At 37.8% G+C, this 13,751-nt stretch overlaps 1 protein-coding gene across 1 annotated transcript in view; it reads left to right on the forward strand.

Annotated features, from left to right (window-relative positions):
- The window catches only part of LOC130142829 (histone-arginine methyltransferase CARM1-like), an 81,964-nt gene that overhangs the window by 49,289 nt on the left and 18,924 nt on the right, over positions 1-13,751 (forward strand). The window contains exon 5 of the mRNA XM_056325242.1: positions 4,636-4,746. Coding sequence (XP_056181217.1) covers positions 4,636-4,746 — 111 coding nt within the window. The remainder of the gene's footprint in view (positions 1-4,635; positions 4,747-13,751) is intronic.

A 13,751-nucleotide genomic window follows, 5' to 3' on the forward strand; every position in this document is an offset into this window, starting at 1 on the left:
TTGGAATTTCTTGTGTAAGAACTTATGTCCGTGGCCTCTTGTCCTATTGCTGTGTGGTTCCTTCAAGAACAGTCTGTCTCAGTTCATTAGGCATACGAAGACAGCAGTAAGCTCTCCTGTTTGCCTGTCTCCTCTTGCTAAAACCAGACAAACTGATTTCTCAAGCCTGTCTTCATATCTCATGTCCTTCAGTCCCCTCATTATCTTGGTGGACATCCATGGGACTTGCTGCAACATGTCAGTGTCTGTTTTGTGCTGGGGAGATAGAAACTGGGCAGAGTTCCCCAAACGTAGTTTTAAAAATGGCCTTCCCCTGACCTCTGCTGGCTGCGCTCGTGCTAATACAGGCAATTATGCAGTTGGCCTGGGCTGCAAGGGCTGACTCATATTCAGGTTGCTGTTCAACAGGAGCACCCCTAGGTCTCTTTTTTTCAACAAGCTGCTTTCTAGCAGTCATCCCCTCACTAGAGGCTGGGAATGTTTGTTAGCAACAGATTCAGTAGAATGGCTCCCCTGCTCAGCATATTGATCACCACTATCAGGAAGTTATCAAGACATTCCAGAAATCCCCTGGGTTGGGTGTGCCCCACCATACCACTGTTCCAGTAGGAACTGGGGTGGTTGAATTTCCCAATAAGTAATAAAACCTATGATCATGAGGCTTCCTCAAGAAGGCATAATTTCCCTCCTCCTCTTGATCAAGCAGTCTATAACAGATGCCTGCCTCAAAATATCTGTATCCCTACCCTGTCTTCTCATCCCTGCCTGTAAGCTCTCAGCTAGCTCATTGCGTGTTCCCAAAGCTCCATGCACTTGAGTCATTCTTTGCAGAGAGTACAACCCTTCCTCCTGACCTTCCCAGCCCATCCTTTCTGACAGCCTGTCGCCATCCATCGCAGCATTAGCTGTGTAAGCTATCCCAGCATGTCTCTAATCCTTGTGAGACGAAAGCTGTGCACCTGTGCATGAACTTCATATTCCCTGTGTTTGTTTGTCATGCTATGTGTGCTTGTGTACATGCATCTCATATGGCTCCCCTGTTGTGCTGCTGTTACAAGGGGTGTATGGGGACCATCCATTGCCCTGTGTCCTGAACACTTCCCCTCATGCCTTCTCTTCGGGCTAAAATGACCTCCAGCTATATGTATCTAGTTTTTCAGCCCTCCCTGTTACGTTGGAAAACATAACAAAGATGCTCTCATGCCACTATTTCAGAGGATCCTGTCTTTCCTCAGCAGTCATCTTCCCTTAAGAAGGTACTGAGCTCATAAAAGCTGAATTTCTGATACCAGCTGCACAGCCAGGTGTTGATGCTCAGGGCTTTTGCCTCTAAAAAGAGCCTGTGAAGATCCCAACTATCTCCTGTTCAGCCTCCTTTGACAGTTCAGTCTGCTGCTTTCCATCCATTGCATCATACTTGGTGGCTCTCCACAGCCAGAGCCCACCTCCCCACAGGTTACCATCACTCCCAGACTTAGGGAGAGTCATCAGCCGTGCCAGCCCAGCACCCACACCGCAACATCCTCCAGATATGCCTATGCCTTGTTGTGCAGCCTCCAGCAATTCCCACAACTGTATGGCATACGTTTTCTGAGCCCCTTTCCCCCTTGCTTCACTAGTTACTGGACAAATGCTACCTCTGTGTCAGCTGCTTCAATTTAATGAAGATGCAAATGAGCACAGCAGAGTCTTAATGTAGGTCAGGAGTGAGCTTCTGAGGTTAATTTCTATCATGGTCACTCAGGGTGCTTCAGTTCACATTGTGGGGTAGTTTCAAAGTAAGCAAGCTGGATTAATTTTGGATTAAACTGAACTGGACTAAGATAGAAGAAAATTAGACTAGAGTTAGTCTTATTAAATCATCCAGAAACAAAATGTTCTAATACAGCCATACCACCTGCTGATGCAGACAAAGGTATAGTGTAAGAAATGGCAACAGAATTAGGTCTGGCACAAAAAGCCATACTTCTTCATTGTATCTTTTGTGCAGAACCTGAGCAGTTGACTCTTCTTATACTTTTCACATGTGCAGAGAGTAAGAAATACTGTATTTGTGGTTCCCATTGGATTTGGTTCCTACCAAACCTTCCATCAGACCTATGATTCAAATAAATTGGCCTTGACTTGTCATTGTCTCCCTCCCTACTTACGTACCTGATACTTATTGTCACTTGCTGTTCTTGAAGAGCTGGTCATAGGAGTATACTCTAACACCTGCCAAAGCACAGAAATAAAATTGTATGAGTAACAGCCTGTTATCTGTGATATAAAAAATAAGCTTAATGGATCTTTTCACTAGGAAAGATTATTAAAGGCAAGGTTCTGGCTTCTATGCCAAACTTGAGACTATATGCAGTATCAGAAGCAATGTTAATTTATTTTGCAGTGTAGTACTTCTGTAACACAGATTCCTATCAACTACAACAGAGTCAGGCCATGTGTGTTAGGCTGCATTCTTTAATATGTAACCTAAATGTCATGTAGAGTAACTTTTTTGGGGGTGGAATATGCCCTTCATTCTAAAAGATTATTTTTCTGTTAGAACTATTCTGTTTGAATACACAAAACTTTTTCTTTGTGTGTTTAAGGGCTGGTAAGCAATGTGTGTCATGTGGGAAGCTGGGGCAGAGAAGCAATAAAGAACATGGGTAGCTGGTGGTATACTAAACTGCAGTATTACTCTGAACCTGTATTATATTTAAGCTCCTCTGCTTTTCACTGTTGAGATTGGATCAGGGCTGTATCTTGGTTTCATGGTTGAAGTGCTTCAAAATCTTAGGAGGTTCCAGTTCCAGGTGGCTTAAAATCGCTGAACAGGCTTCTGTTTCATATCTTGGATCAAAATTTAATGAGAATTTCAGCCACAGGGACTGGAAAACTGTCACTCCTTGTTTTCAATCAAGCAGAAACCCATAGGAGGAATACAAACGGTGAGCTGTTCTGTGAGATTTTTCTCAAAGCTAGTATTAAAATTTTGGGGAAGCAAGGTTTAATTAAACCTTTAATTAAAGAATTAGGTATTAACCTAATTCTGTTAGTATAAAAGTGGGCTTTGCATCAAAGATCACATCAATCACATCATCTTAACCATTTCTTTGGCATTTAGCCTCTTTCCATGTACTTATACTTTCCTCTGCAGCAGTGTTGATTGATCTGTACAACAAAATGAAGCTAGGAACTAGAGGCTTGTCTGGACTGTTGCAGCAGTCACTGGCTTTGCATTACACTATACATCGAAACAGAAATTTTGATCCTTTGAACATTTCAGTCAATATTTTGGCTTGCAACAAGCCACCTGATGGATGGAGAATGACTGATAAGGCTTTGGGATTTATGTTTTAATGGAGGGCCTTCAGGAGACACCACATCAAGCAGTGCAATTGAAGGTCTAACGCTAACAGCAGCAATGACACCACAACAGTCCTTTTTGGTTGGTGGCCCATATGGGGACTGACACCAGGACCTTGGCATTATCAGCACCAAAAGGACTCTCAGGGTTTAACTCTAGCTGGCATCAAAGTACCACATAGTTGCTCGCTCACACGCCCCACCCCACCCCCCCACCCCCCCCCCCCAGCAGGATGGGGAGGAGAAGTGGGAAACAGGTAAAAATTTTGAGTTGAAACAAGAAAAAAATAATAATTGAAACAAAATGTAGTAGTAGTAGCAGCAGTAATAATAATAGTATTTCTTGAAAAAAGGAGAAATAAAGAGAGGAGTAAAACCCAAAGGGAAACAACAGGAAAAAAACCCAAGTGACACACAGTACAGGTGCTTACCATCTGCCGACCGATGCCCAGCCAGCCCCTGAGCAGCGACTGACCTCCCTGGCCAACTTCCCAAGTTTATATCTGTTCTATATTACAGAATATACCTTTTGATATTAGATAATATCCCTATTATGGAGTTATTTATTATTAAATTATTCATTATATAGCATCACTATTGTGGAATTATGTTCTATATTATGGAATACCTCTTTGGCCAGTTCGGATCAGCTGTCCTGGCTGTGTCCCCTTCCAGGTTCTTGTGCCCCTCAAGCCCTCCCACTGGCAGGGCCCAAGAAGCTGAAAAGTCCTTGACTTAGCAACAACTAAAGCATCAGTCCATTATCAACATTATTCTCATACTAAATCCAAAACACAGCACTGTACCAGCTACTAAGGAGAAAATTAACTCTGTCCCAACCAAACCGAGGACAGTTAGTTTGGTCTTATCCAAGACTTCCACATCAGAGAGTGATTCTTCATTCACAAAGACACGATTCTGCAGTCCTTCAAAGAACTATTATCGTAATGTCTTCCTTCCCTCCCCAGTCTATTCAGACTATGCTTGTTTTTCTAATTTTTCTCCTAAACAAACTCAGTTACAAAAATCTATTTCTGCCAAACCATAACCACGTATTTACACATGAAAACAATCCAGTGTTTTAAAAATATGCCATTGCTGCTAAAATAAAGATTAAGAGCATTAAAACTCTTAATTAACAATCCTTTTCACTTTTTCAAGCTAAATTAGTAATACCAGGCTTACTAAATGCAGGGTACAGCTATGAAAATGTAGTTACTCAAAATACGTCTCAGGAAGTGACTTTTTGATTATTTTGTTTCTTTTGGTCTGCCTTTTGTTTTCAAGGTGGTCCTAGATGTTGGCTGTGGATCAGGAATCCTTTCATTTTTTGCAGTGCAGGCTGGAGCTAGAAAAGTCTATGCAGTTGAAGCCAGTTCAATGGCAAAATACGCAGAGGTAAGTGGTTTTCACCTGAGGCAAGTGTTAGAATGTTAAAGAGATCTGGAACTGTGCATCTAAAAGGCTAATGCTGAAGACTTCAGTGTAATTTTTCTAAGAAGTCAGGTCTCTAATGACATAACCTTTTGGAAGGTCATTTTGGAAAGTGTTCTAAATGTTCTAATGTCTCAAATAAATAAGCCATCTGATTGTTGTTTCTGTGAAAAACTGAACAGTCATAACTATAATTGAACTTCTTACTTTCAGAAGGGGGGAAAAAAATTAACCAGATTTTGTTTTCATGGGTTCTGTGCAAAAACATTTGAGTGCTTTTTTCCTGAGACTCTGGGACATCTGTGGGATCAGAAAGTTAAGTTAGGTTCCTACCAAGTGCAATCAGTTAGGCCTTTCAACCTTTATGCAAAACTGTGTTTAGTGTTTGAAAAGGACATGTCCAAAGAATGCGCTTAGTTTTGAAAGATGTTTTTCAGGCATTTTTACTAAGCATTCTAATACGATTTTACAAAAAATGTAAGCACTCAAAGTAGTATTGGTAACTAAATGCCTTAGGAGAAGGTAACTTCCTAAGAAGTGCTAGTCCTAAATAGCAGCAACAGGGAAATTCTCCATTTTTTTTGCAGTTTGTGCTTATTTAGGTGAACATCACCATGTGTGGTGAGAGCTGTGAACGTTACAATCATAAATTTTGTCAACACTGATCACATCTAGCTGAGTTTTAAAAATAGTTTTAATGTGGATGAGGGTGAAAAGTGAAAACATGGAGGATTTTTCAACCCATACCTAGAAAAAGTTTGCAGTATCTAGATGTTAGTTTTTCTTTTTGCTTTACTGATCTAGAATATAAACGTTCAAGAGCAACATTAGGAGTCTGTAGTTCCTCTAAGTCCACACAATGAGCATTCAGTGGTTCCATGACAGTTCCTCTTGTATGTCCTGATGCAGCAATCCAGCCTCGCTCCTGGGGAAGACTGGCAAACAATTTTTTTTTGTAAAAATTTGTAAAAAATTACAATGTCTGCTGTGAACAAAACATGAATATTAGACATTTTTATTTCTCTCCAGATAAAAATAGTTATTAATGTATAAATTCTTTGTATTTTTCACTCCAGCTTAAATACAGGACTCCATAATCTCCCCATACACATTTTGTATTAACTTATGTATTGAGAAAAAAGATTGTTTCATACAACCATTTTATAGTTCTGCCTTATTTGTGTTGCTGTTGACAAAAGTTTTATTATGTGTGTGTTACTTTTGGAACTGGTGAGGATGTACTAGCCTAACGGCATATATGTACTGAAAGAACATTTCTATTTTCTTATTGTAATTTGAATAATTGGAAAGATTCTTTTTAATTAAAGGGAGTATTTTTCTGATGTATGTCATTTTGTCAAACCTATCAAAAGCATTAAAAATGTTAATCTATGGAAGGAATCTCTCAGAGGGAAGGGTGGAAAGTGGTTTTATTTCACACAGGATTTTGTAAACAGGTATGATTTTGTGCCATATCTTTGTTTCATTATAGTCAGAAGTTTTATTTATGAAAGCATAAGAAAAAGAGCAAAAGAGAACTTTTTTTTCCTAGTAGTAGTGTAATGTGTAGTAGTGAGTATAATGTTGGGGGTTTTTTAACATTTTAGTCACAGCTTTGAACTCGACTCCGGTCAGAAGTAAGCAAAATCATTATCTGTGAAATGGCACATGCCACATCTGTGGTATATAAAAAATGGAGTATATTGTGATGCAGTGCAGATGCAAGTAATATGTCTGACAACGTATTCATAGAGAAATAGCATTAATCCATTTGTTTTATAAATTGAATTGCTTTTCTCCTGGGGAGGATGAAATGCTGAACGGCTTAAAACTATGATTGATAAAGAGGAATAAAGAACCTTTGACTGATCAAGAGAAGTAAAGAATCTTAAGCAGCTGTAGCTACTGAAGAATACTGGCTAAAATTCAGAGTGTCAGTTTGATAATTCATAGAATTTTGGTCATTTTCTTCTCCTCCTACTTTCCCAAATGGGACTCCAGTTTCATAAGAAATATAATAGACTTCTATAGCCATAATTTCTTGTGAAAACTTGTTCACTCATGAACTTTCTTGTAGGTCAGATGATCTATTAACACATAATATGTTTTAAGAATTTAAGTTTATTCAGTATAAAGATGCTTATCCATAGGTATACTATTTGTCATCTCCTTATATTCCACAGTGGGATTTCATTAGTATGGTTTATCAATTGTCTGGATTATGAGAAGAGCATTACTTTCCATCCATTTCTTCTCTCATTTCTGTATGAATTTATTATATTGTTCATCTGTTTCGGATGTGTAATAATGTTGAATGGGAGATTAATAAATAATTCCTTTTAAAATTTTTTTCTGTTATAATACAAAACACTTGAAACTGATACAATGAACTACTGACTGACAGGAAATAATACTTGAACAGTGCAAATTAATGCTGTAATACTTTTTACTGAGAGATTTCTTGTTTACAGTAAATTCCTCTTTATGGTTGGAGGTTTGTTTTAAAAGAATTATATTAAAGATTTAGTACTACAGTGCAGTGACCAGAAATCAGATGTCTGTTTGACAGTGTTGAAGACTGTGTATTATGTATAGATGTGCAAAGGTAGAATATCTGAAAAATGTGTTGGAGGGAAAATTCATAGCAGCTGCTCTATTAGGAAACATACTGGCTGTTGCTTAGTCACTCATTTATTTTAGATATTTGCTGAAGAATATCTCCTGTCTGTGTCACTGTATTCTGTGTAGTAGTTGGGTGGCTTTTTTGTTGATTTGCAGTAAGCTTGCATTTCTGTTTTGTTCCATGGCTTCATCAGGCTGTTCAGGAAAGCTAGACAGACCTGAACCTCTTTGTTATGGTGGTCTGCATGTGTGACATAATTCCATTGAAGTTCATACAGGTTTACATTAGACAAGTCTTATTTGCATTTAAACTAAATATGACAACAGAAGATTAATTAATAATATACATAATTTTAAAATGCAAGTCATTATAACAGTCTAAGGTCTGTAATATTTATTCCCAGTACTTTGCTGTTTCTGTACACTGAAAAGAATAGCATTCAAAGGAATTTTATTTTTGAATGAATGAATGAATATTTTGAGTTAATATTATTGTCACCTTTTGTTTATTTTCATGTCAGTCTGGTCTACCTATTGGGTATCGGATTTTTACTAGCACACACAATAGTTTCTGCCTGGCATTTGTGTATCCAAGGCTTAACTGCTTTTTTTCCTGTTTCGAAAAATTCAACAGAGGAGGGAGAAACCCTGTGAACCTTTATCATGACTCTGCACCAGGTTTTCTTCTATTCTGTGACTCCACGTTCTGGATATACAACTGCTGGCTCCTGCCATTTACCATCCATGGTAGAGAAAGAAAGTTGAAACGGATCTTGCTGAACAAACCAGCTTGTAATAGGGGGGAGACTGTGTAGAGTGAATGAGAGCCAGTGCTCTTCAGTGATCTGTGCATAAGATGTGAGATGAAAGCCATCTCAATCTAGATTCACTATTGCAGTAAATCCTTTGCCAATAAAATGGTGGGGAGCAGAAGAAGTAAAGCTGGAAGTGGCTGGTGCCGGTAGTTGTTTTGTCTAAACAGGAAATGTGATTCTAAGCAGTCTGTCTAGGACCAAGGGTAAGCATCAACATTAATAGACTGGTATTAGATAAACAGAAAGAGTGAGCTAGTATACATGAGGAAAATGTGATTGTGTTATGGAGGTTAGCTAGTGATGGGATCATTACAAGTAGAAATACCTACTTCTGATGAAATGTTTGTCATGATATGGGGTGTGAATAGTAAGTTGTTACATGCAGGATTGCTATTCCATCTGTTTCAATAGGCAAACACAAGGGAATTCATTTAATGAAAGACAATTAACCTTGAGTCGACTCTGTTACGACTCCTGTGAGGGTGCTCATGTATGGGTGGACTCAGTTTGCCTGCAAAACACATACAGGAATTTAGGAAAGCATTTGATACGCACTTGGGGCAGTTTTGCAAAGATTCTGTCTCAAGCACCATAATGTTTGCAGTTATTTTCTATGTATTGTTTAGGTAGTACTTGTGTGCACCTTACTATCTTCTGTGCAATAAACAAATAAACTGCACCTGTTTGTGTTTTCTGTGATTTAGATTAAAAGCCTTTAACTGTATTTAATTACGTGGCAAATTGTCTCCTGTCTCAGCTGGTATGTCAGATGCTGTGTGGTGGGGTTCGTATGGTATGCTGTTAATGTACACTAAAAACTAAAGGAGGGTAGATTCAGACTAGATGTAAGAAAGAATCTTTTTTACTATGAGGGTGGTAAAACACTGGAACAGGTTGCCTGGAGAAGTTGTGGCTGCCCCATTCCCGGAAGTGTGCAAGGTTCAGTTGGACAGGACTTTGAGCAACCTGGCCTAGTGGAATAATATCCCTGGAAGAGGTCTGTGAAGATCTCTTCCAACCCAAACAATTCTATGATTCCTTGTATTCTTTGGAACTAGTGTAGAATATACCTCATTCATACACTTAGTTTGTTTACATCTGTATTTTAAAGGTTTGGCAGTTCAGGTGAACTCTAAAGGGTGGACCAAGCCTTATATTGTAAGCTCGGATGTGTGATGATTACTCCTGAGATCTTCTGTTAGGCAAGGTCAGAAAAATTGCTTATGATCTTGGATAAATGCAGCAGTGCTGATGCGCAAAATTGGAGCAGGTGGAGTTGTATGAAGCTTCCTGATAGATTAACTCTACTAATTTGACTTTCTTTTGCACCTGCATAACTGTACTTTTATCTGTAACTATTGAAAATTGCAGCCAATTACATTTTTGCTTAGGGTCTTGGTGGGCCATCTGTCAGTCTTGCTATTTACTTTTGAAAAATGCAAGAGAATGTATATGTCAAATTAACATTGTATTTCTGTTGGGGTTTTTTTGAAGCGCTGCACAAAGGCACATTGTTAACACATATATATGTTGTCACCTGCATGAGTCCTCTCAGTCTTCTATGTAGTGGGAAGATGTTATTCTGTTTTCTCTGTATCCCCCAGTGTTCAGTACATTAATAAGTTTAATTACAGCAGAACTTTCAAACACATAGTTCTTAAGCCTCTCTAAAAAGTGTGTAGTTCCACAATTAGATAAAAGCTACTGGAGTATTCGTGTTTCACTATTCAAGATGCTGTCATGCTCTTTACTATTTTGGCAGGGTTCCTATAGCAGTGCTTGCACAGATTAATCTGTTTGCCAACTTTGGGAATCAGATTCAGAGGGTTTTGTTCCATGAGGAATTTTACACTTTTGTTTGGTCTCCGGAGAAAACAGACTTGATTTATGAGTAGGGATGGATCCTGGTATCAAAATGTGAAACATGTTATGATATTTATATTGTAGTGTTTCATGATAATTCTGGGCGAAGTCATATGGAAAAGGATTGAATTCATAGCTTTGTATGATACATGACATCGATTATTGGGCTTATGGAACACTTGGGCCTCTTTTTCAGTCTGTTTTATTGGGTGAGAAATCTGCTGTATCTGGATACAAAACTGGCCCTTTCATGAGGAGAGATGTATGTGAGAAGTTTCTCATTAGCTTTATGTATTACAGAGATCAGTTTTGATTGGTTTGTTGTTGAACAAATCCTTACTATTTTACCAAAAACTTTTAGGCATTTAATTTTAATGAATGCTGCATGAGAAAAGGTAAAGGAAAAAATAGCCAGAACACAAACATGGCCGCATTTGGTGGCAGATGGATGCAACTCGTTTGAAGGGAGTGCATACACCAGATACAATTTTAACTGCTTGTATTTTGGTTCAAGATATCAATTTTATCCTCCATCACTGTAATCTTGGCCTGCTTTCAAAGTGTTCTGAAGTCTGGGAGAATCACGAGAGCATGTATGTTGAAAACAACGCATTCTTCTCCATCAGTTGACAAAATGATAACACACTGGGTGAAATTTTTTTTCCTGGATCTTTTTTTCCTTCACTAAAACGATGAAATATTGAAGCTGCTTCACTCCTTTTGTTCAAACACATTGTGCTGACCATAACTTGGTGATGGCAGGAATTTCTGAAATACTGTGTGGGAGGTGAAAGCATTGTCAACACACCCACTCAGATACTTGTTCTCTTTTTGCCACAGATTTGCTATTGATTCCCAAAGGCACTGAGTCAACAAACTCTGCTGCCATCACTGTTAGCTGCTTGTTCTTCATTTGCCAATAGTATTTGTTTAAAAAGGCACAAAATTTGCTAATATTTAAAAAAGAAGCTTCAATTTAGATTAGTAAAACCAGTAAGCTGTCAAAATGAAGGTATGGGTTGAGTGTTTCAGTGAAAGAGATAAAGAAATTTTTTAAAGCAAATCTTTTAAATGACATGGCCAATATTCCTGCCTGAGCAGGAAAGTTGTATTGGTGATGGCAGAAATAACTTCCTGTGTTTAAAACCCTCAATTCATTAATGTACTGCAGAGGGTGAATTAACATAATAATCCTATCAAAAATAAAGTAAGTTCAAACAAGATGGAAGTCACTAGGACAAAGAGTTAAGTTCATAGCTTTTAGCATCCTCAAAGTGCTTCACTTATTTATTTATTTTTAAATCTGTGTTTTAGACTAGTACTGCATGGAAGCAGAAGTTAACAATATTGTATGCGCATTTGATATAATACACTTAGGTTCTGTAGCTGTTGTACCTTTTTTTTTTCACTTCTGTAGAATCTTCCTTTTGTACAAAACAGATGTATGCGATTTGTGAGAGGCTGTAGCTCTCCAATCTTTAATGTCAGTCATTTGATTTTTGCTTCTGTTATGTGATAATAAGCCACTAATCAGAGTTCATCAATGCATGGTAAATTTCAGTTTCAGAAAAACATCTTTGTGTTTAAAAAATAATTTTTTAAAAATTAAACGTTTAACACTTTCAAAACTAGCTTTTCATTGCCACTAATCCAGCTAGACAGGAACTGCTTATGAACTCTTAAACAGCTGTAAAAATCACAGGGGAAAAAAAAAAAAAAAAAAAAAAGGCTGACATAGGACAAATTATCTTCTCCCTGAAATAAATCAATCTCTTGATCTAGTCTGTCTCAGATATGCATGTAAATATGAATGCTTAAATTGACATTTGTTGGCTTCCTGACAGTCCTGGTACACAGACTGAGATTTTGGCAGGTGCAGAATTGCTTTTTCAGGCCACAGTCTGAGCATATTGGAGTGACACTGAGAAGAATCTTGTGTGAATAAGCAGAGGTGTCTGTTCCCTGAGACTCTGTGGCCAAAACCTGACATCAGCTAAATTCCTTTTAGGAACACAGTTGCTGTCTGTGCTAAGATGGCCAAAAGCACAGGGAACATTAGCTTTCCCAACTCATAGCTACACTCTGAACAACAGGATTAGTACTGACAGTGTTTCTTTGAATTTTCTTTGTTTTTTGCTGAATCTAGGGGTAGGAGAGCAAATAAACGTTATTTTTGTTGTTGTTGTTGTGTAATAACAATAATATGGAATAACAATGAAAAGCCTTTTCTATTTGTCTCCATGCTACTACTTCCAGTAAAAAAAAAAATAAAGCAGTAAAAAAAAAAAGTAAAAATTTTCAGTAAAAGATTTTCATAATATAAGCATTTCCACTTCATGTGATAGAGATATTGTAGCATTCTGCTGCCCTCTAGCCAACCATGTGAGTTATCTGGCGCAGTCTGTGAGGGTCTGAAATGATTTCGGGTTCTGCCTTTGTGCATCCATGCTGCTGCTGAGCTTTTATTTGAAGGTTAGTTATTTTTAGATTCACAATTCACCTGTGAACAAAATGGTAATTTCATTTCCAAAATGAAATCACATCATGTGTCTGCTCACATAGTCTCTGGTCTAAAGAACTTCCAAAAAATCTGTCAACCTGTTCTTAGAACTGGTTACAAACACTCATCAGTAAAAGTAGCAGAAATGTTATTTACCTAATTGGTAGCGTGTTGGTGTACAATGATTTTTGTTTTATTTAGTAGTTTTATCATCATATTAGCATGCCATTTATGTAGGCAGGTTGTGACTGAAAATCTTTAATTGTATCACTGATTCAAGCTTTGATGCAAATCCTTCACACAGATGTTATATTTATAAGGCTAGCTATAAGCAAAGGTGCTATGATTCTACTGGAAAAACAGCTAGCTTTTCACTTCATTTGATGAAAACTAAATAGTTCAAGTATTTGATATAGGACCATAAAATCTTTAGAACTTTATGAAGTGTTCTGACCTGTTCTATAGGTTGTTCGGGTTGGGTTTCTTACTAACTGCTTTAGCATATTCACATTTCAGTGAATTAGCTAATAACAACATTAGCCTCTCTAGTTAGAATGAGTCATAGGTTTCATCACTGTTGCCTGAGGCCCAGTATGTTTTGGAAAAGGTTTGTGGAAGTAATTATGCTCTTCTATTGATCTTATAATTATACCAATGCAAGTACATCTGTGAGGGAGTGTTTCCTATTATTTACTGGATTTTCCTGGTATCTCTGGACATCAATACAAATCTCCTACTGTGCTGTTGCAAAGCATCCTTCATTTGATAGAATCTCCCAGCAGAGACCTTAGATTAGTGGGAAATAATTGTTTCTTTGTGAGTGTGTACCAGAAGAACTGAGATTCTACTCGTTATTTGAACATAGGTTTAGATACTTCCCCATATGTCTGAGTACAGTGCAGCTAAATAGCATACACATGTGTAGATATATAAAGGCTTTGAAAAAGCTGTTATTTTCCTTCATAACTAGCTGTATCAAACATAAAATTTTAGGTCTGTTTCTTCTGTTCGTTAGATGTTCTGCTCCGAGGTTCACTATGCACAAAAAAAGTGGATAAATCTCCAGTATTATGGCTCTTAATACTGGACCATGTGAATGTGTTTACGTGAATATAGTGCTGTGCTCCATTTATGCTTAGAAATTACTCACTGAAAACTTCAGCTCTTTG

The sequence above is a fragment of the Falco biarmicus genome, chromosome Z, assembly GCF_023638135.1.
Source record: "Falco biarmicus isolate bFalBia1 chromosome Z, bFalBia1.pri, whole genome shotgun sequence".
Taxonomy (NCBI): domain Eukaryota; kingdom Metazoa; phylum Chordata; class Aves; order Falconiformes; family Falconidae; genus Falco; species Falco biarmicus.